The 27,438-nt window shown below is 36.7% G+C and overlaps 1 protein-coding gene across 3 annotated transcripts in view; it reads left to right on the top strand.

The window, feature by feature from the left end:
* The window catches only part of SLC27A6 (solute carrier family 27 member 6), a 75,214-nt gene extending 56,311 nt beyond the window's left edge, over window positions 1–18,903 (top strand). The window contains exons 5-10 of one of the 3 annotated variants that reach the window (XM_026792919.2): window positions 810–1,004; window positions 7,418–7,508; window positions 9,301–9,499; window positions 10,065–10,162; window positions 12,190–12,320; window positions 17,857–18,903. In XM_026792919.2, coding sequence (XP_026648720.1) covers window positions 810–1,004; window positions 7,418–7,508; window positions 9,301–9,499; window positions 10,065–10,162; window positions 12,190–12,320; window positions 17,857–18,033 — 891 coding nt within the window. In that variant the 3' untranslated portion in view covers window positions 18,034–18,903. The remainder of the gene's footprint in view (window positions 1–809; window positions 1,005–7,417; window positions 7,509–9,300; window positions 9,500–10,064; window positions 10,163–12,189; window positions 12,321–17,856) is intronic. The other 2 variants (XM_074533641.1, XM_005486230.4) reach the window with 2 other exon arrangements.
* The last annotated feature ends 8,535 nt before the right edge of the window (window positions 18,904–27,438 follow it).

Here is a 27,438-nt window from a genome sequence, read left to right as displayed (position 1 = left end):
CATTCTGTATTGCAACTTGAAATGATTGAAAAGGGAGTCGTAATTTAAACTAGGTGAAATTAAAAGAAAATAAACCCAAACAAATCCAAACAGTAGATGTTTTGCCTTCTGGTACTTCAGCTTAAATATGGTTGTGTTCTAAAGGTGGTCCATGCAATCTCAATGTTTGGGAATGTATAAATAAAATTAGAACATCTTACTGAATTTCATACATACTATGCTGTTTGTTATGGTAAACATGGGACCTGGCAACAGTAAAGACTCAAGATTACTAAGAAATAATATATTCCAGTAACATTGAACAAAACCTTGAGAGTCTTAATGTTGAAAAAAGTACGGAACATGACTCATACGCAATATGTGGGAAGAAACATATTTTACAAGTGTGTGAAATCTGATTGTTTCCTCATAATCAGTCTGAAGACAGAAGAAAGTAACTATTCATCTCTTCTGACTTTAATCCCATGACAGAAATAATTCCCGTCTTTCTCTGTCCTTCCCAATTTTTTAATTCCTCTGGGGAGAAATAGAGACAATGCAACTTTTAAAATGCGGACATGTTTATATAAATCATTTTAGTAATTTTTTCAGGAAATAATTTGTTTGTTCAACAAGCTAATAAGTTTTAGATTGCAGCTTACTGCTTTGCAGCTGTCCACCAGCTATGCCAGGTTTCTTTAACTTCTTGAGTGTTATGTTTTCTCCTCTTTTTTTGTACTGAAGAAATTAGGTTTTTCCTGACATGTATGCACCAATCAAATGCAGTTATCAGTATACTATATTTTAATTTTCTTCCCTTTTTTTAACAGAAGGAAGGAGAAAAAAATCACAAAGTCCGACTAGCAGTTGGAAATGGAGTAAGAAATGATGTATGGAGGGAATTTTTGGACAGATTTGGTGCTATTAAGATCTGTGAGTTCTATGGTGCTACTGAAGGAAACATTTGTTTCATGAACCACACAGGAAAAATTGGATCTGTTGGGCGCACCAATTTCCTCTACAAGGTGACTATTTTTTTACATTCTACTTAGTAGGAGTGCTGAAAAATTGTGTTTCTTAGTTGTAGTGCAGTCCTATGTCCAAGACAAATTTTCTAGCTTGGTTTTTGCAAGTTAGTTGATCCTCTGTAAAATCTTGGCACCCAACACAGCTGTACACTCAGCAGAAACACTGAGATTTTTTATGGAGTTCACAGGAGTCAAAAAGGCTTTGGCTCTCTTCTGAAAGTTTTGAGTAATCTGACAGTTGCCAAGTATAGTTTCAGGTCTCTACTACATTAGAGGACAAAAGAAAAAGTTGGATTTATTTTAATACCTAAGAACTCCTCACTGCTGAAATAAGACTACAAATTTCCTATTCTGATTTAATGTTCTACAAATTATAGTTAGAGATGTGTTTATATAGTATGTTTATATTGCATTCTGCTATGTAAATATTTGGCATAAATGGGAATTAATAATAATTAATATATTGTAATAATTACATACAGTAGCATATAGACAGATACAAATTTAATAGATATTTTATACCTGGAGGCAAACTACATCTAGCCAGTATCAGTATTTAGAAATGTTAAAGATAAGACAATACATATATAATCACTCTTGAGGTATTGCGACAGAGAATAGTAGGCAAGATGATTAATTTTAAAATGCTATACCCATTTTTCTGCAGTCTACAGTAGGTGTTTGCTGTGTTCTAGGCTACTGAAACTAGAGAAAAACCCTGTTCTGTATTTCATCAGCTTTGAAAATGGCAGTCATATATTTTGGGGAGGAAGATTACATGTTATTTATATCACACATTATGACTTTCCTCCATCCTTCTGAGTAAATTAAGAATTTATTTATGCTTGAAATTCACAAGGGGACTTTTTGATCCTGTAAGGACAGTCGTTTAAAAGCAATTTGAAAGTCCCAAACAAAGTAACACGTGTCCCAACCTTTAGCTAATAATATGAAACATGTCTAGTCTTTTTGAAAGGAGATTGCACACTTATCATTATGTTGCTATTTATGCCAGTTTTTACTCTTCTTGAAATAAATAGTACCTCATGCATTGCCTGGAATTTTAAATTGAGTGATACCTATCTATATACAAGTCTATATACAAGTCTTGTTGACTTAAATGACATTTGTGCTCCTTAGGAGAACTGATAGCAAAATGTCCTGACAAAACTTTTTAAAGCAATAATGTAAAACCATTGTTTGGAAATACAGCAGAGGTGTCATCTGATGCCATGTAAATAGGTTTCTAGGCAGCATATGTTCCAGGGTCCTCAGCTTCAATACTCCATCACCACAGTACAGTCACTCCACAGACTGCTTTACACACTGGGGCCAGAGGAATTCTTCATTTCTTGTACAGAAACTCAGACTACAGTGAGGATTCTGGAACCACTCAGAAAACACCACAAGAGCTAGTGTGTTGCTCAGAAACCACAGAGACCTCAGGAATTTTAGCAGCTGATTCCACTGATTCTCTGTCCTACATGTCTGATGCTCCATTCAGTGACCGTCAATGCTGTTGGCTATTTCCAGAAAGGTCCAGAACTGCTGCCAGAAATCAGAGATCTGGAATTTAGAGAGTAGTAAGTGAACCAGGAGCCTTATAGCTGATGTTCATTTTTGCTTCGGACTTTTCTAAGACTGATGCCTTATAATATTACAAGATTTTGCATGTGTTCCAAACTTGAGTAAATTTGTTTACAGTATTACAGAACTTTGGGCAGATTTTTGTCATAAGTCATTAACCTTTTGGAAATACTTTGTGAAGTCTTCAGCAGATAAAGGTTAAAATTGAAACTACCTGCATATTTATTTAATCATATATATTTTTAATTAGTGTGGTAATTTTGCAAGTGACACTAAATGCATATTTTAATGCCATACATAAGTTCATTTTTTCTTATTTCAGGCATTTGTTCTGGGAGGTTTTTTAATACATTTTGCAATTTGCAGGTTACTAAACAATGCCTTCTGAAGTGTAGCTGTTGTTTGTTTTACTTCAGTCTAAGTGACATCCACTAGACAACTTGTGATATGTAAAGGAGAGCAGCATAATTTCTGATTTCTTGACTTGTGAAAAACCTTTGCTGAGCTTGGAAAGAAAATCTGTCTCCTGCTGTAAAGCAGACAGTGGCACAGAGAAGGCCCAGCCACCCAATCACTAACATTCATTGTTTCTTCAAATAAATGCTACAACATCTTTTGGAACATTCTCTTGATATGCAGGACAACACGAGATAATCTTTAACTTGCTTTCTAGGGATTTCCTGAACACCTATTTCTAGAATAGAAAGAAACAGAACTGAGAAAGTGGGAAAAATAGGTTTATGTGTTCATATATGTGATATACTGAAAGAGAAGGAAGAAACTTGCTCTCTTCCTACAGCATAATTGCACAGCTTGCAACAAAGTAAATGCAGTACAAAGCCCTATGGATACAGGTGTTGGGAGTATAGAGGGAATAATAGCAGAAAGTTTCAAAGTATAACAGTTTTAGGGGGGGAGGGTAGGGGAAAGGAAAAAATATTTTTTGCATTCTATTGTAGTGACAATGGCACAGTTTGTAAAGGTGCAATACAAAAATTACAGCTTTGAGTGGCAACCTGAGTTCTGAGTGAGGAAACTAACTTTTCTACCAGTAACTGCTAAGGGCTGGGGATAGATGCTTGTGATAAATATTAAGGTTTCTACAGAACACATTTATTTTTATAAAAATATTGGATGACATAAGGTAATAGAAAGAAACAGATGACTGTTACAGCAGTTGGCAGAAGTCACTGTATTTAAGATGTTAACTAAAAACTGTGCTCTTGTTTGCACTTCTTTCTTTTCACACTGTGTTCTTTATAAAGGAGGGATTGGTTCATGTGCTTGAAAGCCTCCCTGTAGAATATGAATAAATCTTTCAATAAAGATGTTTACATAGAGTCAATGAACAGAAAAGTAGAAGCCTCTGAATAGCTTTTCAGCTGGTGAAACTTAAAATGTTTTACAAAAAATACAATATCTTTATTAAAACAGTAATATAATAAACTACTGTTTAATTTTTACATCTGACATACATTTGTGTCTGTAGGTAATGTTAATGATCAATTATTTTATATATTAAATATATAAATATATGAATATATATGAATATTTCATATATAAATATAGGAAATACATTATGTCTGTATGTATATAGACGTGATATGGGAAAAATCTTGAAGACCCTCAATTTCGTCTATCAATATATAAATCTCTTTCTTATACTGAAATAAATTCTGAGTGATGACAGACAACAAGGGAGCTTGGGATTAATGAGATCCAAGGAAGCTTATAGGAAGGGCTAAAAATAACCCAGGCCACGCTCACCTGAAAAGCTTTATGTAAACAAACAACAAAAACAAACAAACAAAACCAACCAAACAAACAAAAAACCAAACAAAAAAAACCCCACCCAAACCTTATTTGTAAATGTAATTTCGCATTATTTTAAGCAAAGATACTCAAAATATCACACGAATCCAAATCTCTTACACAAAATTGTATAGATAAAAATCAGCTTTGAGCTGAGGAACATTTAGATCTTATAACAAATCTTAAGTAATTTCAACATATAAAATGGCTTTCACACAGCCATTCAGAATTAGTATTATGCACTTCTTCATGCAGTCACAGAACTTGTGGCAGAAGACAAATTATTTTTTTTAAAAATAAACAAAGTTAGTTTTAAGCAAATTTTATAATCCTGGAAAACAGTTCAAAGGAAGAATACTGATGTGTAAATCCAGGAAATGGATGCTCCTAAGTTCATTGGCCAATGAAAATTAATGTTGTTTCTTCTTCTTTTCCTAATTTTGAGCAAAAATAATCTAAAGTACTACAAGTGTTTTCTAAAGTAGTATGTTCTTACATGTTATGATTTGTTAATATCAATTATATTAAAATATTTGTTTCTTGGTTTTGTTTACTTTGGCTCACAAAGTTGTGTGGAGTACCTATGTGTCTGTTCTTTACAGCGTAAAGAAGGGATTTCAAGTATACTTTCAAAACTGTCTCTAAGGTGTGATGACACTATGTTCTAACTTTTTTTCCTTACATTTCAGTTTTTAAAGATGCTTGAAACCAAATCTAGTACATGTAATGCTTTGTTTTCGAAACTGATATTCTCCAAGAGAATTCAAAAATACTTCATCTTTAAAACCAGTAATAAAAAGCTTGTGATCTCTATTTCTGGTAAAAGTTCTCTGGGCATTCTCTGCAAGTTGAAATGCTAGGAATGTCAAAACTACTTTCAAAACAATATTTAAATTCACATATTTCCAATCAATTAAAAAATAAAACAGGTGAGGGAAGCTGGTACTAGATAACATCTGGGCAGCATAGTAGTAGACAATGTTGCACATTAATGCACTTTCATTTTCAGCTTGCTAAATGATGCTTTTTGTTTGCTACGTTATCTTGTGCTTCAGAGAGTAAGATGTAGATTAAAATGATGAATGTTGCATTACTCTGAGAAAATATGGTAATGCTTCAACAGCTCAGGTCCTTGTCCCATTAGAATTTAAATAATGAGGCAAACCAAATGTTAGTCTGTGCCCAGACTAAATACTTTGCTGTAGGACTTTAATTTTCTAGTATTTAATATGAAAAGCAAGCTGCTTAGAATCACAGAATGATTTAGCTTGGAAAAGACTTTTGTGCAGGCACAGCTGTTTGCACTGGCTATGCGTAGTTTCATTATGCATATTTAATATAAGATGTGGTTCTTTCATTATGTGTTTTCATGATGATTATTTCAGAAACCTAATTGGAATACACCTTGTTAATATTCTGGAGTTGTAGGCAAAAGAAGTTGTATACAACGTAGTATAGTTATGTATAATAATAGTCTCTCAGATACTGAATTACAGTTTCTGAGTGTTTTTAACAATTTGAAATACTTCTTCATTCTTTCAGAGCTCAAAAACTGTATCGTGTCAAAATACTACTCTGTATGATGCATTACTTTAAGCTATTCTAATCAGACACAAAACCAGTAGCAATTAATTTTATACCATTTCATTCTTATTGCTTATATTACTCATTTCATTTGGTCATATTAAACCTATTGAAGTAATAAATATCAATGTAAAAAGAAAGATAGTGAAAAAGAGTAGCATTTAAGGCAGACCAAAAAAAAAAAAAAGGCCCTCTTCCACTCTGTTCCTCAAGAATAATCAATTATTTTCTAATTGAGGTAAACTTTCTGACCCTCAGATTCTTGACTTTGTTAAATTATTTAATCTGAGGTTAATAAAAATAATTACCCTTCACTTAATTAAAATAGTGTTCCATTCTTGAATCATTATTTTATTTTGCAGGCTATGACCTTTTTCCTTTGATCAACTGTTAAAAATATCTTTTTGTTTCAGACTTCGTGTAGAAGAAAAACACAGTGCTGAACATTGAAAGGACTCAATGAACCTGTTTTGTCCATATGAGGCTGAAATTGTGGGATTCATGTTGCTCTTTATTAAGATTTCTTTGATAAAAAATTATTTATTTACAATAACATTTCAAATTAGGATAAAGGTGCCACTCTTTGTCTGACTTAGTGGCAGAAAAGGAAAGAGGTTTATGTTTTAACATCCTACCCTTTACTTCAGTCACTTCCATATAACCCTCCTTAAGTTATATTGCATTTCTTTATTGTGAAGAGGGCAGGTTTATATTAATGTTTTATAAAATTGTTCCCTGATTGCCAAGAATTCTCAGGAGAAGATAATTACCTTGGTTTCACCAGTTTTTAAAGATTGCTGATACATTTCCTTTTGGGAAGGCAACATGGAATCCCAAGCAGGGCAAATTGTCTCTTTAGAATAATAAAGAGATAATTTGGATCACTGCAAACACAGTATCAGGGAATAGTATCAGGAAGTGTCTCTTAAAGGTCCGGTTTGTATTCATATCACAGCAGAAAAATAAAGCAAAATAATAGTCACAGAGGTTAGTTAAGCAACAGTAAAGCCCAAGAGGAAGCAGATTTTCCTTTGTGAGGCCTTTCCCTCGCCAGCTGTTTTCAGTGCCAGAAGACCCCAAGTACACATCAAAGCAGCCACCACCATTAAATGTTCCTTAAATACTAGAGATAATGTTTCTATTATGCTGACTCACATTGTTCTTTCACTGATGATGTAGATCTCATAACTTACTTGTAGGAAAATTTAACATATGGACAGTTCTGTGTCTTCATTTACAAAACTGTTCTGATGCTGCTTAGCTTCAGGAAGTGGCGTAAATTTACATACAGAGTATTTTCAGTTTAAAATGAAAGTGCATTCTCCTTTTTGATGAGCAAGACTGGAGTACAGGTTTCCTTATGTGTATTTGCTGCCACCAGATGTCACTGTGTAGATGAGTAACTGATGACTTCTTCCCTTTTTTAGCTTTTTTTCCCATTTGATTTAATCAAGTATGATTTCCAAAAAGATGAACCAATTAGAAATAAGCATGGTTGGTGTGAAAAAGTTAAGAAAGGTAAGTATATATTTTAATAGGATATTACAGCCTATTGAATTTAATACAAATACTTAAGAGAGTTGTTTTAAGAAGCCTTGCTATTGTGTTACTGCAGTTTACCAAATTAACTGTTACTCTTTGCTCTGAAAAAAAGCAGTATGATTTTTGATCTCAGATAAAACAGTATTAAACATACCAGTACTGATATCAGAAGCACTCAGGAGATCCTTGGATGTATTGACAGAAGAGTAGTGGTCAAAAGTGATGCTATGGCATTATCTTTGAATTTATACATAGTGACATCTGTGTTTTTTAAAGGAGGTTAACATAAGGAAATGGTTGCCTAAGAGATCTACAGGAAGGACTGGTGGATTAGAGCAAATGCTTTTTGATGAGAGATTAAGTGTTTCTGACTAGGTGATGTGATTTAGCTTAATAATTAAAAAAACAACCCAAAAAAGGAAATAAACCCCAAAACTGCTTGATTATAGCTGTCCTAAAACTATTTACCAAAAATCGTGATTACACAATTTTTCAAAGCATTACCCACATACTAGAACATGCATTGAATTGTAGGAAAGTAACAGCTGAAACTGGAGGAAGAAAAACTCATATTAAAGGTCAGGCAGACAGCTTTAATGGGGAGCTGAAACAGATTTTTCAAAGGAGATATGAGATTCTCTAACAGTTGGTGATAAAACAAGGGCACTTTGAGATTATATGTCACCAAAAGCTGAAATTTTATAGGAATTTATCTCTATGGATGCCAGACTGACCTGTGAAGGGAACACATGCTTTAATTAGACATGTGGTCTGATTTTTTTCCAACTACATCACCCAGTCTAATGAAAAGTATTATCTCTGTCTATAATCTTTGTCTTACCCACATCTTATTTCTTCAGAGCATTATGGCTGCAATGATACTACCAGTGAACTAAATAGTTCTACTTTAAACACTACCAGTTTATGGGGAAAAAAGCAGCTTTTTTTAAGGAGGCAGTCTTAAATTAAAAATAGTGCCTACTTTTGGAAGCATTTTGATATATTTTTATATATATAATTCTTGTCTCTGTTACAAAGTAATGGAACTCTTAAGCTATGTTTTTCAGAACCTGCTCCCAAAAAGGTTATTTCATACAATTATTCCATAGTCTGCAAACTAACACCCCGGTACTCTACAAGCATAAGAGGATAATCCTTGCCCCTACTCCCCCAACTTTTTGAGGAAAGAAATTGTGTTAAACTTTTGAATTTTACACCAAAAAGTAAACTGATGATGCTGTATCACTTTAATGAATATTCTTAAGAAGTCTCAGAATTACAGAATATTCTGAGTTGGAAGGGACGCACAAGGACCAAATCAAACTCTTTAAGTGAGTGGTCCCACATGGATTAAACCCACAAGCTTGGTGTTATTAACACCAGGCTCCAACCAAGTGAGGTAATTTCAGTGTTCTCAGAACTTCTGAAAAGAGATTAAATAGGAACACAGTGCCTGGGCTGAGCACCTACTTCTGATTAACACTAGTTTTTAATTAGGAAGCGGATAAAGCTGACACTCATCATGACAATTCAGTAACCTGTGGGGAGTCAATTCAATATGAACTTGAATGGTGCACTTTCAGAGGATTATAAACTACTAGGAAATTACAATAGATAGATGACCCTTCTGGGAGAAAACTGGTGAGCCACGAGAAGAAATACAAGTGACTGTGAATTTGCGTGGACAATACTGTAAGTAATATTAATGTCAGGTACAGAAATGTCCAATGATATTTTGGGTTTATATTCTTTCAACTTCTCTGTATAGGTGAGGCTGGTCTTCTGATCTCCAGAGTCAATGCGAAGAACCCCTTCTTTGGTTATGCTGGCAATAAAAGACACACAGAAAAGAAATTACTCTGTGAGGTATTTAAGAAGGGAGATCTTTATTTTAATACTGGAGATCTAATGGTTCAAGACCATGACAATTTTCTGTATTTTTGGGACAGGATTGGAGATACCTTCAGGTACAGTTACTGTTTCTTTTCAAATTTCTTAATTAAAGGTACATAGAATGGAATAATGTGGTTGGATTTGTTTTCAGCTGGGACTGTTCAATTTATTGCTATTGTGATGTAGTTTATAATGACTCTGAAGTGGATGATGAAGGCTTAATTTTGTCACAGGTGTTCTGTGAGTAATATTCCTGTGGAATTGAATGATTCATTTTCAGAACAGTTCGTAGGAATTCCAGCTCTTTGATCATGCTTTTCAATAACCATATAACTAGTGATGGATTTGCTATGAGCAAGGAAGTTGGATACTGATGTGGACAAAAATGTATCAAATAGCAGAGATTGGCCACTTCTGATACATTTATATACCTGTAAAAAACTTGGAAACAATTGTATCCAGTCGCCCTTACAGTGTTTTGATGCCCAGTAAGGGCAATTGTCTTCTGGTGATCAAATTCTAATGTCACAAGTGTGAAAAAATGTGAGGTAGTGTCAGTCTGAAATGAATGGAGCTTCTACTAAAGGTTTTTAAAAGGACAATTGTCATAGGATGAAATTATTTTTTCACACATTTTAGATGGAAAGGGGAAAACGTTGCCACTACAGAAGTTTCTGATGTCATTGCAATGTTGGACTTCATACAAGAAGCAAATGTGTATGGTGTGTCTGTGCCAGGTAAAAGTTTGTTATACATTTTGCTTCTCCTAGGTTCATTGTTAACCCTCATAACTCTTTCTTTTTTGTGTTTTAAACTTATGAATCATATTTGATTGAGTCATCTCTAATATCCAGCTAAAATGCAGATGCAGGTAATGAAAATACCACCCAATTATGAACGAGCCTGTGAATTATGCATTATTTATCTGTATGCAGTGAGGAGTTTTTTTGAAAATCGACCAAGCATACATTTGTGATAGCTACATAACCTAAATTAGAATATAAAGATTCAGTAAATTCACATCTGCGTAAAATATGTGCCAAAATAAAATGTAAACTAGGTAATTCTAAAGTAACTCTAAAGGAAAATATATCGAGACATTTTGCTGTCTTATTTCACTTTGCCTCATAAAGTAACTGTAAACAGTTAAGTGATAAAACCAAGAAGAAAAGAAGAATATAAAGAGAAAAATAATTTTGTAAGGAAGAAAATATACTAATTTCTTTTAATAGGGTTTTTTGTTATTTTTCATGAGATTAGATGGACTTTATTGTCATTCATGCTAAATCTTTTTTTAAAATACATGTTTGGGCTTACTGGGATAAAAATATGTTTCTATATAGGAGACTCTTTGGTGCTCTGCTTTGCACCAGACTAAAACAATGGCTAAAACAGTGTTGGTAACTTAAAAGTGCTTGGCTGCCACTGACCAGAGCTTGCACAGTACAATGCTTTCTCTGTGTATGAGAATGCTGGGGACAGCAAGAGCTTGGGAGCGGATGGAGATGGTACAGTGGCCCCAAACTGCCAAAGCAATATTCTGCATCATATGATACAGAATAACTTTGCCATGCTTAGTTATTAAAGCTGGAGGAAAAGAAGTGGATGAGAGGTTTGTGGGTGTGGTGCTTGTCTCCCTGAAAAAGCGCTGCATGCTCCAAGTGAGGCCTGGCTCTGCAGGAAGTAGCTGGACATCTCTGATGATGGGGAATATTAAATGATGTCCTGGCTGTGCTTTGCTTGTTCATGTATCTTTTTGTTTCCCTATGAAGCCGCAATTACCTTAACTATTGAGCCTTGCTTCCCGTCCCATGGCAGAAGGGATTGAGCACAAAGCTGGCTGGATGTTTGGTTGCTGGCAAGGATAAACCCAACACAAAATGATAAAGGAGTTTAAAGTGTAGAATGTGTCACTTTCTCTCGTGTGAAGCATGAACACTCACTTGAACAGTATTTTAAAGCCATAGAACATGAAACATCATAGAAGACTGTCTAAAAATCAGATTCAAAAATCAGATTGCTCATTTCCTGTGCAATACTTACCTGTTTACCTACTCAGTTTATCTGACTGTCTTGATAATTGCACTTAAGGTTAAAAAAAATCAAATTCCTTACAGATTTTATAGCATAGCAAAAAATTAAAACAAACCGAAACAACGATAAGGCTGGCAAAACATCTCTGCTATTACTACTAGCCTAAAGTGTTTAGTTACTTACTAGTTTGAAGTGTTTAGTTAATTTTGATAGCTGAATTTTCATTGCTCTTACCTTTTACCCATTTTGTTCTTTACCAAAGACTCACAGTGTTCTCATTTTCCAGACTAAAGAGTAAGAATTTTAAGTGCTCTCTCTATTAATTCAGATCCACAGTTTTGAGAAAACATACTGGCAAGAGAAAGAGACTAAAACAGAAATGAAGATATAATTGGCTACTCCAGGAAAGACACACTTCACTCTTGTTTTCGAGAGAGGAATTTGTTGATGTTCATCCACATTTATTGATTATATCAAGCGTAGGACTCCATTTAGTCTTACCCGCCACACTAATTTACAGCATTATTGCTTAATTGAACACTTGAGTGATCTCCATGTACATGTAATGCCAGATAAAATATGAATGAGATCTTGCAGCTTTACTGAAACTCAGAATATGATATATGACTGTTGGTTTGTTAATGCACTATGGGTTTTTTTGTGTGGTTTATCATTACAATGTCAACTTTATTCATGTTACAAAATTGTCATCTAACTTCCTTTTGTACAGATCATGAAGGAAAAGCAGGAATGGCTTCTCTTATTTTAAAGCACAATGCATCATTAGACTTGGAGCAAATGTATAAGCAAGTAGTGACCTATCTACCAAGTTATGCTTGTCCCCTCTTCTTAAGAGTCCAGGTAAGGTGCATTATTGCACTGTGTATACAGACATCTACATAATTTAAACACAGAGATAGCTAAGTGAATAACAAAAAGTGCTTGTTCATGTATCACTAGATTAGTTTTAGACTGGGTCCTATTTGCTGTCTTCATTAATGGGATCCTGGAAAGTGGTTACACAAAGAGTCAATGAATTTGCAGATTATGTTTAAATGAGAGAAACTGTACAAATGAGCAAGGACAGAGATCATACAAATGGATTTGGGAAGATTAGAAGCATAATCATGGTAAAAGAAAAAGGTTCAGATTTAAAAACATGAACAATTGCATCTGGAGAAAAGAATCTAAAATCCATTTTATTCAGTGAAAATGAGAGAGAAATGGAGCTAAAACAGAAGACAGTGGGCTGTACACAATAAAATGAATGTTATTTTCTGTGTAACAATGACAAATATTAAAGTGTTTGGGAAGATACTAGGTAAATTGAAAAGGTGAATAAAAAAGTATGTTATTGTTGCCACCACAGTAATCATCAGAATCATCCTTATTTGTGCACTACTTTATTCTAATAACTGTCCAGTTTGGGGTAAATGAGTTCCTCCCACAGAGTGTAAAAATGTAAATATCATAGAGTGACTAGATAGAGCTAGGAAAAAATATGAGAGTATCAAAAGCACACAATATTGATAATCATGATACATGAATTCTGATGAGCACTTTCATTTCTCTTAAGTGTTTTGCAAACTTCCTGATAAAAACAAACAGAAAAATGTTTCGGAAGGTGTTTATGGGGGAGTCCCCTACATTCGAGGAGCAGATGAAAAAAATCATCATTGTATAAAGAGAAAAGTTATGGAAGTTGGTTTCTTAGATTACCCAGAGATTGAATATTGGTTCAGAATAAAGAGAGGAAACAAAACACCTGTGAAAGAACTTGGAAGTGAAATATGTGTGTATGTATGTATCTATCTATCTATCTCATAAGTCCAGGAAGATATCTTGCAGCAGCTTTCTGATGTGAGAAAGCAAGATTAGACTTGAGAATGTTGCAGTAGTCAGTTTATGAATTATGAGAACCTAGTCTAGATTCACTCCTGTATAGTTGTACAGAAAAACCTTCACACTGGATGGAAGGAATCTGAATCTTGAGTATTGCATTGATATCAAGTATGTGGAATTTGAATTTAAATTAAGATTTAAATGCCTCCATTACAGATGCATTGCTGTTGGTACAGCTGTCATTAACCAAGAAAGAAATAAGGTAGAGGGAAAACAATCATATTAAGCTATAGAATAGGTATGAGGCCCTTCATCTAGAGAGCCGGCCAGATGATTTAGAAGAAAATTGTCTGCCCAGTGAACCCCCCAATTATGATTCATCTGTAAGATGGATCACTACCTCTAACACCAAGAAGAAAAGAAGGGTAATCATAGTGGGTGATTCCCTTCTGAGGGGAACTGAGGGCCCCATTTGTTGATTGGACCCATCCCACAAGGAGGTCTGCTGCCTCCCTGGGGCCCAGGTATGAAATATCACTGAGATGATACTCCTGGGCTGATTCAGCCCCCTGATTATTACCCACTGCTGATACTCAGTCTGGCAGTGATGAGATTGAAAAGAGGAGTGTCAAGGTGATTAGAAGGGACTTTAGGGCACTGGGTTAAGTGGTCAATAGGACAGGGGCACAGGTAGTGTTCTGCTCTCCCTTTGGTGGGAGAGAAAAATAATGAAAGAAATAGGAGAACTCACATCATTAACAAGTGGCTCAAGGGTTGGTATCATTGGCAAAATTTAGGATTCTTTGATCTTGGGGCAATTTTTACAGCACCTGCTTTACTGGAACCAGATGGGAATAATCTCTCTGTTAAGGGCAGAGGGTTTTTAGCTTATGAACTGGCAGACTTTGGTGAGAGGGCTTTAAACTAGGTCTGAAGGAGGAAGGGGATGCATCTGGGCTGTCTGGAAGCAGGTCCCAGGGTGGTAAGACTGTGTTAGGAGAGAAATGAGCAGCCCAGCTGAGGTGCGTGTATGCCCATGCATGCAGCATGGGCAACAGACAGGAAGAGCTGGAGGCCAGGGTGCAACAGCAGAGCTATGATGTAGTTGCCATCACAGAAATGTGGTGGGATGACTCACATAGCTGGAGCACTGCACTGGATGGATACAAGTTCTTCAGGAGGGGCAAGAAAGAGAGAAGAGGTGGAAGGATGACCCTTTATATTAGGGAGGCTTTTGACACTATAGGTATTGAAACTTATGAAGATGGAGTTGAATGCCTATGGGTAAGAATTAAGGGGAAGGCCAACAAGGCTGATATCCTACTGGGAGTCTGTTATTGTCCATCCAACCAGGAAGAAGAGGTGGAGAACTTCTTCTATTAGCAGCTAGATACTGTTTCAGGATCACCAGCCCTTGTTCTTGTAGGTGACTTCAACGTACCAGACATCTGCTGGAAACTTCATACAGCAGAAAAGAGGCAGTCCAGGAAATTTTTGGAGTGTATGGAGGACAACTTTTTGTCGCAGCTGGTGAGGGAACCCACCAGGGGAGGGACTATGTTAGACCCGCTGTTTGCAAATAGAGATGGGCTGGTGGGAGATGTGGTGGTTGGAGGCCGCTTGGGGCAGAGTGATCATGAAATTAGAGAGTTCTTGATATTTGGTGAAATGAGGAGGAACACCAATAAGACTCTTACACTGGACTTCCAGAAGGCAGACTTTGTCCTACTTAGGAGATTTATTCAGGGAATTCCTTGGGAAGCAGCTCTTAAAAACAAAGGAGTTCAGGAAAGGTGGGTGTGCTTCAGAGATCCTGAGGGCACAGGAGCAGACTGTCCCTGTGTGCTGAAAGGTAAGCCGACAAGGTAAACGTCCAGCTTAGATGAGCAAGGAGGTTTGGAAGGAACTTAGGAATAAAAGGAGGATGGATCATCTTTGGAAGGAAGGTCAGGTGTCTCAGGAAGTATTTTAGGGGGTTACTAGAGCATGTAGGAAAAAAATTAGGGAGGCCAAAGCTCAGTTTGAACTTAAAATGGCAACTTCTGTAATGGATAATAAAAAGTGTTTTTACAGACATATTAATGATAAAAGGAAGGGTAAGAGCAACCTTTGTTCTTTACTGGATGAGGGAGGGAACTTAGTAACTGCAGATGAGGAGAAGGTGGAAGTGCTTAACACCCTCTTTGCCTCAATCTTTAGTGGGAAGATGGCTTGTCCTCAGGACAACTGTCCCCCTGGGTTGGCAGATGGTGCTAGGGAGCAGAATGGTCCCCCCATTATCCAAGAGGAGGCAGTCAGAGAACTTCTGAGATGCTTGGATGTTCATAAATCCATGGGCCCAGATGGGCCATCCCAGGGTGAGGAGGGAGCTGGCAGATGAGCTTGCAAAGCCTCTCCATCATTTATTAACAGTCCTGGCTCACTAGGGAGGTTCCAGATGGCTGGAAGCTGGCCAGTGTGACGCCCATTCACAAAAAGGGTGGGAAGGAGGGTCCTGGTAATTATAGGCCAGTTAGCCTGACCTCAGTACCTGGCAAGGTAATGGAACCGTTTATACTGAGTGTCATCACACAGCCCTTACAGGATGGCCAGGGTATCAGACCCAGCCACATGGAGGGGTCACATTTGACCAACCTGGTCTCCTTTTATGACCGGGTGACCCGCCTGGTGGATGCAGGAAAGGCTGTGGATGTAGTCTGTTTGAACTTCAGCAAGGCCTTTGACACTGTGTCCCACAGCACACTCCTGGGAAAGCTGGCAGCCCAGGGCTTGGATGGGAGCACTCCTTGCTGGGTTAGGAACTGGCTGGATGGCCAGGCCCAGAGAGTGCTGGTGAATGATGCTGCATCCTGCTGGGGCCAATTCTGTTTGATATTTTTACTGACTACATGTATGAGGGTATTGAGTCTTTCATTAGCAAATTTGCAGATGACACTGAGTTGGGAGCGTGTGTTGATCTGTTAGAGGGATGGAGGGCTCTGCAGAGAGACCTGGAAAAGTTGGATGGATGGGCAGAGTCCAATAAGATGAAGTTCAATAACTCCAAGTGCCAAGTCCTGCATTTTGGCCATAATCACCCCCTGCAGCATTATAGGCTGGGGATGGTGTGGCTGGACAGGGCCCAGGCAGAAAGGGACCTGGGGGTGCTGGTCCACAGCCGGCTGGACATGAGCCAGCAGTGTGCCCTGGGGGCCAAGAAGGCCAAGGGCACCCTGGCCTGTGTCAGGAATAGTGTGGCCAGCAGGAGCAGGGAGGTCATTCTGCCCCTGTACTGGCACTGGTGAGGCCTCACCTCGAGTGCTGTATCCAGTTCTGGGCCCTCAATTTGGGAAGGACCTTGAGACACTTGAGTGTGTCCAGAGGAGGCAGTGAGGCTGGTGAGGGGTTGGGAACACAAGGCCTGTGAGGAATGGCTGAGGGAGCTGGGGCTGTTTAGCCTGGAGAAAAGGAGACTCAGGGGTGACCTTATCACTCTCTACAACTCCCTGAAAGGTGGCTGTGGTCAGGTGGGGGTTGGTCTCTTTCTCCAGACAGCAGCTGACAGAACAAGAGAACAGTCTCAAGCTACACCAAGGTAAAAATAGGTTGGCTATTAGGAAGAAGTTTTGCATGGAAAGAGTGATAAATTACTGGAATGGTCTGCCCAGGGAGGTGGTGGAGTCATCATCCCTGGATGTGTTTAAAAAAAGATTGGATGTGGCACTCGGTGCCGTGGTTTAGTTGAGGTGTCAGAGAACGGCTTGGACTCATCGATCTTGAAGGTCTCTTCCAACCTTCTGTGAAGTTTGATCTGACATATAATCATACTTTAGAAGATGTCAGAACATGTCCTAGACCAACCAGAACAGGTAGATAAAATCTGTAGGTATGCCTGGAGTAGATAAAAGGGCTCTTTAACGTTTTTTTTTTAATACCTAATTATTTTTTCTTCAGAGATTGTTTGCATACATTCAAAAAACATAAAGACAGAAGAGAAGATGATGGAGAGAGATCATAAAGTTGGGCTGAGTAGAGGTAGTTAGAATAGACTTATTACAGATGCCTCACGCCACTTTTCCAAGGGATACCATAGCACTGGAGCTGTCTGAAAACAAAATGCATGGTCAAGATCCATCTTCCTTTGGACCTGAATATGAATATGGCTGAATTAGTACATGATTCTTTCAAGCCCTTTTGTGAGGTGACAATAGTCATAGATACAGCAAATTTCCTGAGTTTTATCATAAAGGAGTTCTTGGTGATAACAAGTTTTACTCTCAGAAGTTTCATGGTGTGTAGTTTCCTTTTATGATGTGCCCAGTAAAGAAGATCGATTGTCTTGGGCAGACACCACATGTGACACTAATGAGACATGCACAGGGATGCACAAAGAAAAGGGCTCTAGCTTTTGTCAGCTGGGTGTTTGGTGTGGGTCTGCAGCAGCACACAAACTCCAGTTTTTCAGCACAATGAGAATAAATGGACTTACATCAAGTAAGACTTTGAAAAACAAATGTGAATGTGAGAAAAAGAAAAGTAGCTTGTTTTGAATAATGTATCTTTCTCTCTACTGCAGGAAAAAATGGAAATGACAGGAACATTCAAACAACAAAAATTTCAACTTGTGGATGAAGGTTTTAATCCATCTACAATTACTGATCCCCTTTATTTTTTAGACAATTCTAAGAAAGCATATGTCTTGTTAACCAAAGAATTACATGAGATGATCTTATCTGGGAAAATGAAGCTTTAATTAATTGACCATTTAATGGGCTATTAAGGGACAGTCTGTACAAGCTATTGTATGAGAAAACAATGTAATTAATTACCAGTACTTTTACATAGTTATCCAGAATAATGTTTTTTATATTTGAAATTTACATTCAGATGTCTTTACTTACTTCATCATTATTTTTTACTAATCACTTTTTATCTCTTGAGACAAATTTCTAAGCAAATAACCTGTAAAACCTAATTGAAATCTATTTTATATTACTTTGGAATATAAATGCTGAATCTGATACTTTTTCTTAGTACTAAATGAACATAAACGATACATGGTATGACGCATGGTAGAAAAAGAATCAACATATATTGTGTCACATGTTGAGTCTAAAGGGAAAATATATGCCACTAACAATTTTTTTTCCTGTAGTTTACATACTTCTGAATATGTATTGTAAGAAATAAAAGCTTGACACTGGTTGGAGGAAAAAATATTTCCTGCAGAGGACTTTTCTGATAAAGCTGAAGCAGATGAAAGTCCTCCAAACAAACCCAAATACTAACATCACTGTTGAATTTTTTTTTCTGTCATAATCTGTGCTCTTTCATTTGTTAAACTGGCTGTTTGGAGATTCAAATTCTGAAGACAGAGCAAACTGTTGTGAAATGTGTAGCAGCAGATCAACAATAGGCAGAGAAAATCTGCATGCTTGATGGGGAAAATAATTTATATAGCATAAAAAGAATTATTGCAGCACTTTATGTCATTATATTGAGTACTTAATAGCTTCCATACTCTTAGTAATGACTGCTAGAGATCATTATTTTATGAATATAGAATATAGCTGAATTTTTAAAACACTAGATTTTATGTTCTAATAATTGGTTTTTATAAGTTTTAAAATAAAGTATAAGATTATTTAAACCAAATACCATTCTGTCTCAGTTTGATTTAGGTCTGATTGCACAAAGTCTGTTTTCCAGCTTCTTTTGATACTTTGTTTGCACAATGCCTTCTTCTAACGCAGCATGATGCCCACTTTGTTCAGCCAGAAGCAGTATCAGAGAATACTGCAAGGGTGACTCTCTCCAGCACTGGCCATCATAAGTCTCTCTTCCATCATAACAGTGGTATGAAACTAGGTTCTCATGAAAGAGTAGGATGTAACATACTTTAAAAATAATCTTCTTGTGTCTTTCTACCTTTTCCATCTAACAAGGCATTAGAACTGGTGTCAATTTTTGAACTTTGATTATTACTTTAATTGATTTTCTTTAAAACCCAAACCAAGGATGCAGTGAAAAATATATAAGGATCATAACTTATTTTTTGAACACAATATTCCTTATGGGACTGCCAGTATAAATAAGGAAGTTTACAATTTTGGAATTTACAAACCAGTGAGAGCTAACAAATACATACACCAACATCATGCCTAATGGTAGATGTTAATGTAAAGTACACACTGGGGAATGAAGAGCACTTCCCTAAAGATGGAAGGGGGTCACTGTGATCTAGCATTTCCTGAGCACTCCCATTTTTTCTGTTTCTTTAAGCAGTGCCCAAATTGCTGTCTATAGCTGAAAGCTGCGGCAGGGGATGTTTGACACTTACTGACACAGATGGATGTGCCTTTACCTAGTCAAGAACTGGAAATTTAATAATGAGGTATTTTATTATAAACTCAACTTTGCATGTTAGGCTGAAATTTTGAGCAAAGGAGTGGTTGCTGAAATCAAAACTACTTTAACTCTTACACTGAATTACTCCTGAATATACTTCAGGACCCCTTTTATTACAACAATTTCTCCTTTCTATGGAAAATAATTATTTTCTGTTTTTTTTTTTTTTTTTTTTAAATATGGCACCCTGACATCCAAGTATCATGTTTAATCTTGTAGAATACTAAAGAATTTAGTGAGATCAATTGCTTAGCTTTGGTAACATATTTAGCATTTCTAAAATTTATTTAGCGTTATAATATATGATCCTATATATGACTAATGAAAAGGTTCAACCACTTAAATGCAACAAATGCAAGAAATGAGAGGGGAAAAAAGAAATGAAAAAAGAAGAAAACAATTTTCCATTAAAAATATAAAAGGAGAAGCCAAACCAAAGGTTTATTCATGAGTGTCAGCACTTGGTCGCTTCTTTTGTAGTGTATCTAAGATGAAGCACATTGTTTCTGTGAACAGCAGTTGGGTCAGAGAAAACATCAGAGGAAGAACAGTGTCTGTGTGCCAACTTTCATGCTCCATCCACTACAGGATCAGCCAACTGGTGTTTCCAAACTCTTGGGTACATTTTCAGGAGCAGTGGGACTCTTCTAAGACAGCTGCCTTGGCAGGCTAAAGTGTTTGTTTCCCAGCTGTGAGCACTAGTGAAATACAGATTTCTGTATTTTCCATAGTGTAACTAAGATAGCCTGGGCAATCTGCCTGTTTTCAAAGGTGAGTAAAATAGTACTGTCCCATGCGCTACCCCAAGAAACAGGATGTCATGACATCAAGAAAATAATACATAGGCCCTGTGTTTCCTAAGGGGAAAGCAGTCTATTACTCTCAATCCAGTAGTTTTCCTTCTTTTAGCCAGTAAGTTGGGTGCCAGGAGATGCACTGAAGCATGTTCCAGCAAAATGTCACATTCCTCATGAATACCTAAGTTCTTGAACCAGCATGCAATTAGGCTGAATAATGATGATGCTCATGTCAGATACCACAAACGGTCTTCCTTTCAGAATGAGAAAATATAGTGACTAACCTGTTAATTTCCTACCTTTACCCAAATCAACATTTGGACTGGCTGAGGCATGAGTGTTGCTGCAAAATGATGTCTCAGTATTTGTCTGGGAAAATTAATTTAATGTATTAGGTGTTAAAGGAGCAGATGAGGGGTGGCTGGGGTATAGATGGGGAGTTGCACTACTCACCTCATATATTAAAAATAGATTAGGGGATTTCCAAGCAGGTGTTTCAATCAAGGACTGGCCCAGGTGGTGAGTGGCAGGGAACATCCTAGAAAAAGGGGCAGGGCTGCCTTGATAGAGAGGGAAGGAGAGGCACAGTTGCCTTGATAGGCAAGGAAAGGACTAGAACAAAGGGAGGGGAATAGCCGGAGGGACAGCTTTGAGGGAGTTGTCAGCTTTTCCCTGACAACTTGGGGGAAAATGTGGGGGGGATAACAGAATGAACCATTTAACAATAAGTTAATGAAATAAACACAAACTGCCACGCATAATTTGGAAATTAATTGCAAATAATTGCAAATAAACACGAACTGCCACACATAATGTGGCCATAAAGGTTACATTAGAAGATTATCTGATTGTGTCCTGATACTCAGGAATTAATACCTTACACATTATACCCTCTGACAAAGATATTATATGATTGCTGCTGTGCTAATTTTAAATAAACTGGATCATTAGCAGAGTGAAAAAGTCCAGAAGTCTGAAAATCTTTTACCAAAGTAGACTTCAATGAGTTTCTCCAAAGACTGCAATAAGCTCAGACCAAATCAAATGGTGAGGAAATAATTTTGCAATACAACAAAACAATCCTTGTTGCTGCCTTGATAGGTCAGGAGGTACACTGACCTATTCCCATTTGGAGCCATTCGGGCACCATGAGGTTTCCATACTTCCTGCTATTCCATAGTCTTGCATGACAAGTGGGAGGTTTTCGTTATGTCACCTGGACCACACATACATATTTTTAAATAAAAAGGGGACTTAGACTGGCAGAAACCCACTTGTTATTGTGTCTCCTTTTATTCATGTAATTGATATGGCTATGCTGACAAAAATAATGTTTCTTACAAGTATAGGACATTCCATGTCTGGTAAGATGCTTTTTGTGGTGGTTCTGCACTGAGAACTCAACTAAGTAACTCCATTCATTTAAAAACCAACAAATCAACCAACCAACCAACCAACCAAATAAAACCTCAAGCCCCCAAATCCACATTATAGCAAACAGAGTAAATAGTATTTAATTATTTGAAATATATCTTGGAAGAAGGGAGTGAATGCCTTGATGGGAATTCTAATACAAAAAGAGTCCTGCTTATTCAGTGCAAACTGCTAAGTGCAGATAAACAGAAATGTCAGTCTCTTATGGTGATTATGCTATGGAAGGGCATATATTTGGTTTTAAAATGCTTTGTAAACTTGTGGATTTGATCCAAACCCACGCAGCTTATTTCAGTATATAGTTATTTGCCTGACAGAATTCATTACTGATCTCTTTTTGCCAGGCTTTCATGCATGATTGTTAACTATATGTGGTCAAAATATGTAGTAACAGGTGTCCCTATGGGATGGTAGATGACAGAAAAACTAACTGATGATTTTGAGAGTAATGACAACAAGAATGTTATCTGTGATTCAAGAAAAAATGTATTATAGTGATTACCACAATTTCCATTCATTTTTCTATTTATTCTGCCTTTCTTGATTATTCTTTTCTCTTTGCTAATAACAAAATACACTTGCATTCCCAATTTTTTTAAATTGGTAATAGTAAGTGAGGAAGTCACTGATGCTGAAACTAGTCATGTCACATCAGAATTCTGCTGAATCAACAACACATACTTACTTTAGTAATCTCAGCACAGTTTTATACTGTGTATGTGAAATGTTACTCAGGGGGATTTAAAACAACATTTGACTTATTATGTTCTTGATGTCTTTGAAAGTGCAGAAATTAAATGTGCAGGCTTTACTAGGCAGCAACATTTGAAAATCTGGGAAATTACTTGATTTTTTCTCCAAACACAGGATATAATCACAGTAATTTTAAAATCTAGCTAACTATGAGATACTAAAACACTTGCCTAGCTATCCAATAATTTCCAAACTTTTTTTTTCCAAAGTAATTTCTATTAGGCAGCTTACAGTACTTTTCCAAATACATGTGTCTTCTACTAAATGCTATTAGTTTTCTCTTCTGGGTGGGCTGCACTTTAATAGTAATACACTTGATCAATGGTACTCCTTTTATTTACCTTTTTTTTTGGCCAAGCATGTTTTTTTCATCACTTTTGCAGTTCAGGCAGAAATACCTGTGCTATAGTAGTCTTAGGTCATAAGAAACTGTGAAGACAGATTAATTTTTGCCAGATTGTACTCCTCATGTATAAGGATTCAATTTTTTGGTATGGAGAAGCACGAAGATGGATCTCTGGGGAGGCATGCCTGAGCATTAGCTCACTCTGACAGCTTCTTGTCCTAAAGGTATGTGGGACTAGAATGCTACCTCAGATCTTGCTCTAGGTACACTTCAATGATAAGAATTCTCAATAACTTAAGAAATTCACAGACAGAAAAATGAACATTAACATCAAAATTGTCATCCGATATTTAACTTTTGTTATCCAGGAAAACTATCAGCTATCAGCCTTAATAGGTGGATAAGGAGCTAATGATGTCATTCATTCAAATGTCAAAATTAAAAGGCATTTATTTATTTGTCAGCTTCTAAAGCATGTTTTTGGCCTTTCACTTCACTAATATTACAATGAAATTCAATACTTCTAGAGTACAATTCTGTTGTGGAATTAAATTAATACCGTGTGTGGCTAAAAAAGACATCTCGTCAATATCTCGATCAGCTGCATTTCATGGTGCAAACTTTGGAAAAATTTTCCCCAAGTTTTTAAAAATAAAGGTTTTTAAGAAATCCCAAATTGGCAGTAAACAGTGTATATCCCAAATGAAACACTGCAATTTAGGGATTTGGACTGGATTAAACCAATCAGGTGAGATACAGGGAGAAAAAAATTAGGTTTCAAACGCCTTACAGTCTTTTGGCAGAGACATATAATTTTCTCTGGCTATGTAAATTTTCATAAGAAAGTGGGATTAGGGCCTGAGAATTTTTTTTTTTTAAAGGCAAGAAACAAAACCCTAGCTATGAAAATGTGGGCTGTACTCCAGATTTGTGAGTAGATCCTTATTTCTGTAATACTCTAAATGAAAATATTGCATACAAAGACACTAAGAGAGTATCATTGGAAAAGTCTGGATTAAAATTACAAAGGTATTGGTACATTTTGAAGTCCTAATACTCAGAGCTCTTCCACTATAGTTAGTTAGTTATATTTCAGTCAGGAGGACAGCCCCTGGGAAGATGTTACAGAAGCCTTCCAGCCTAGCTGAATGAGGCTACAAGAAAGTGTGGAGAGGGACTTTTTACAAGGGCAGGGAGTGGTAGGACAGGGGAGAATAGCTTTAAACTGGAGGAGCATAGATTTAAATTGGATATTAGGAAGAAACTTTTACTGTGAGAGTGATGAGACACTGGAGCAGATTGCCCAGAGAAACTTTTGGTGCCCCATGCCCGGAAGTGTTTATGGCCAGGTTGGATGAAGCTCTGAGCAGCCTGGTCTAGAGAAAGATGCTCCTGCCCATGGCAGGGGCTTGTACGAGATGGTGTTTCCCAATGGAAACCATTCAGTGATTCCGTGATACTAAACAAGAGAATCTAGATTCCTGCTTCATTGGCAGCTACCATGCTTCAGGAGCAGAGTTGCTCATTTCACAGCTGAGCAGCTGAAGGAAATGGAGTTGCTGCAGGCATTGTTTCAGTGCCTAGCTTAAGAGCTCAAATGCCGAGTGAAATTCACAGGACACCATAACAGAGCCTTCAAAAAGTTATATGCCTGCAAATAAGATCCACAGAAGTCAGTTCAAAAAAATGCCTAAATTGACTAGTAGAGAACAGTGAGAAGAAGATTATATCTTAAATCCATCTCCTGTCAGCATGTAGGTGTCTAATTCTCATCTGCTAGGAGCACAGAAATAATTGAGCTCTCACCTAGAATTACACGAAACCAATTTTTTTTGCAAATGCAAAAAAATTCTACGGATTGCCATGAAAAATGCAGCCATATACATTCTGCTCAACTTCTATCCAAGCATTTAATTACAATCATACATTAAAGAGAGAAAATTATTTATTGATAACATGTGAAAACCCTGCAATCAGTTATATATCTCTGCAGTAACAAAGCTGTATTCTGTCACAGGATTAGGAGAAACTCTTTTGGAGCATAAAAAAATATAACTCCATTTCCATTTTGCTAGTCACAAAAATCCAATTTTAGTGAAGAGAAGCTTACATCTACCCCAATGCCTCTAATCTGCCATTAACAAAGAGGTTTTGTTGGGAAATTCGCAGATCAAAACAGTAAGAAGCATGAGTCACCATTGTCTCAGTCCGGTTTTGGCAGATCTCTGCTACAACGAGTAGTTCCTGTGCCATTTTTCAGGTATATTCAGAACTACTTTGAGGTAGTATGTTTTTTCTAGAGGTACAGATTATTTTTAAAGACCCTCCTCTTTTGATATATTAAAAACTACATTTCTTTAGAGAAATGATGTATACAGAAACCATATTTTTGTGAAATATTTTTGAGATAATTCACTTTGTTCATATAGTTCATAATATTAAACACTACCTAACTAAAATGTTGATCCTATAGTCTGTATTTTTCTTGAACCTCTCTATGTGATGTTCAGTAAAAGGTCCTCCCAGACAACTTTTGACCTAGTTAAGACAATCTCTGCCTTGCTTTTGTACATACACAATAGTGTCAGAAAAATACATCCTAAAAAGCAGTTTCCAGGACTGATTGAGGACAGTCAGAGAATTACTAATAGCTTTTTATTTACACAGCCAGTGGATAACAATTACCCTCATGGTAGCTGCACTGTACATGTTTTGCTGGCAATTTCCACAGACACGTTCAGAACCTGTATATTCAGGCATATTCAGAATTTAAGTGGAAATCATCTTTTTCTGCAACCCATAAATCACAGTAGCTTGCTTTCTGTCACCACCATCCAGTCTCTGTTTAAAAAAATAAATTTTTGAAGTATAGGGGCAGTAGTACATCAACACTGCACAGTGAAATCAACTGAAGCAATACACTAGATAGCATTGTTGCATTTAGTAAAAGACCTGTTGCATTCAATAATATATTAAAACAAAAATGTGTGACTTATTTTGCTGAGTAAAAATAGTTCTACACATATGTTTCTCAATCTGCAAGAGAATTAGGTATTTGCTGTGATATTAAGATTAGAGTCACTAAGAAGCAGTTACTTGAAAACACAGTCCTTTCCAAAACTGCAGGTTTTAGAAACCTTACTACAAGTTTTTCAAACAAATAGGATTTGGGTTATAACTGCTGATTCACATATCTGGTGGTCATTGCAGAGATTGTTACTGCAAATTCTCACATTACACCAAGCAACACAGACAGCTCAAAGCCACAGCATATAACAGTAGAGTTCTGCTTTCTTTTTATTTTCTGAACCCCAGACCATCCACATAGTCATTCCATTTTGACACAGACCCCCAAAGATTATTAAGAAAAAAATGGAAAGGATTTCAGCTATTGAAACTCTAAGTAACAGTGAGGATGCCATTCAGTGGAACCCACTGAAACACACAGAGGAAATAATATTACCCCTGCATATTCCATTGCATCATTCTTTGTTAATAAGACTCTGTCCAAATTAATGAGCTTTTTAGTCTTAACTTTCAACAATTACTCATTTTAGAGCCCATCATTGAATAAAGAGTCACAGAAACCCTGTTCCCGGTAGTAGAAATTTCTGCAAAGACTAAGAGCTTTAAGAAGGACAAAAAGCACCTTTTAAAGAAAAATTCTTGCTTCAGCTTTTATTTGGGTGCTACAGCAATAAAGCCTGACTCCAAAAACAGTGTTGCAACAAATAAAGGTCTCATGCACATTTATGTATGTGTTTGCAAAATGGGTCATCTGTCAGGCAGCTTTGCTCATATGAATATGATCTATTAATTGTGCAGGTGGCAGCAGACCTGGAGTGATGATGAGGCTATTCATCCTGATCTCTCAGAGATACTTACAATAGATGCTAGCTAAAAATATCTGTGCTCTGGACCTCTTCTTTCTCCTATGTTCTGTTATTCCATTTTTTAAAAAAAGTAACTTTTAATGAAACAGGAGGCAAAGAATAATTTTTTGTTAATGCAAAATCACTCACGGATTAAGGAGTTCTGGAATTAAACCTATGAATCTCCTGAGAAACAAAAACCACATTCTGCTAATGCAGAAGTTTGTTAGGCAGATGTTCCCAATGACAGTAATCAAGTTAGAAAGCTTTTCAAAGAGCTCTTGAGTTAGTAAATTACATCCTCCTCAAGATAAAATATTTAGAACTGGGAAACGGAAGACTGGAGTGACAGATTTAAAAATAGATAAAATGGAGATAAATGCCGACACTAAAAGAACAGACAGAAAATATTTCTTTTTTCCATAAAAATCTCTGTAAGACAGTTTCCTCTGTCTTACAATTGGCTGATATACCTCATATGAGTGGAACTACACTTTCCAATGTAGGTCAAAGCCTGCTAAAGAGACAAGCATGCCAAATGAAAATGC

This window comes from Zonotrichia albicollis, chromosome Z (assembly GCF_047830755.1).
Source record: "Zonotrichia albicollis isolate bZonAlb1 chromosome Z, bZonAlb1.hap1, whole genome shotgun sequence".
NCBI lineage: Eukaryota > Metazoa > Chordata > Aves > Passeriformes > Passerellidae > Zonotrichia > Zonotrichia albicollis.
This window is presented reverse-complemented; position numbering and strand designations above follow the sequence as displayed.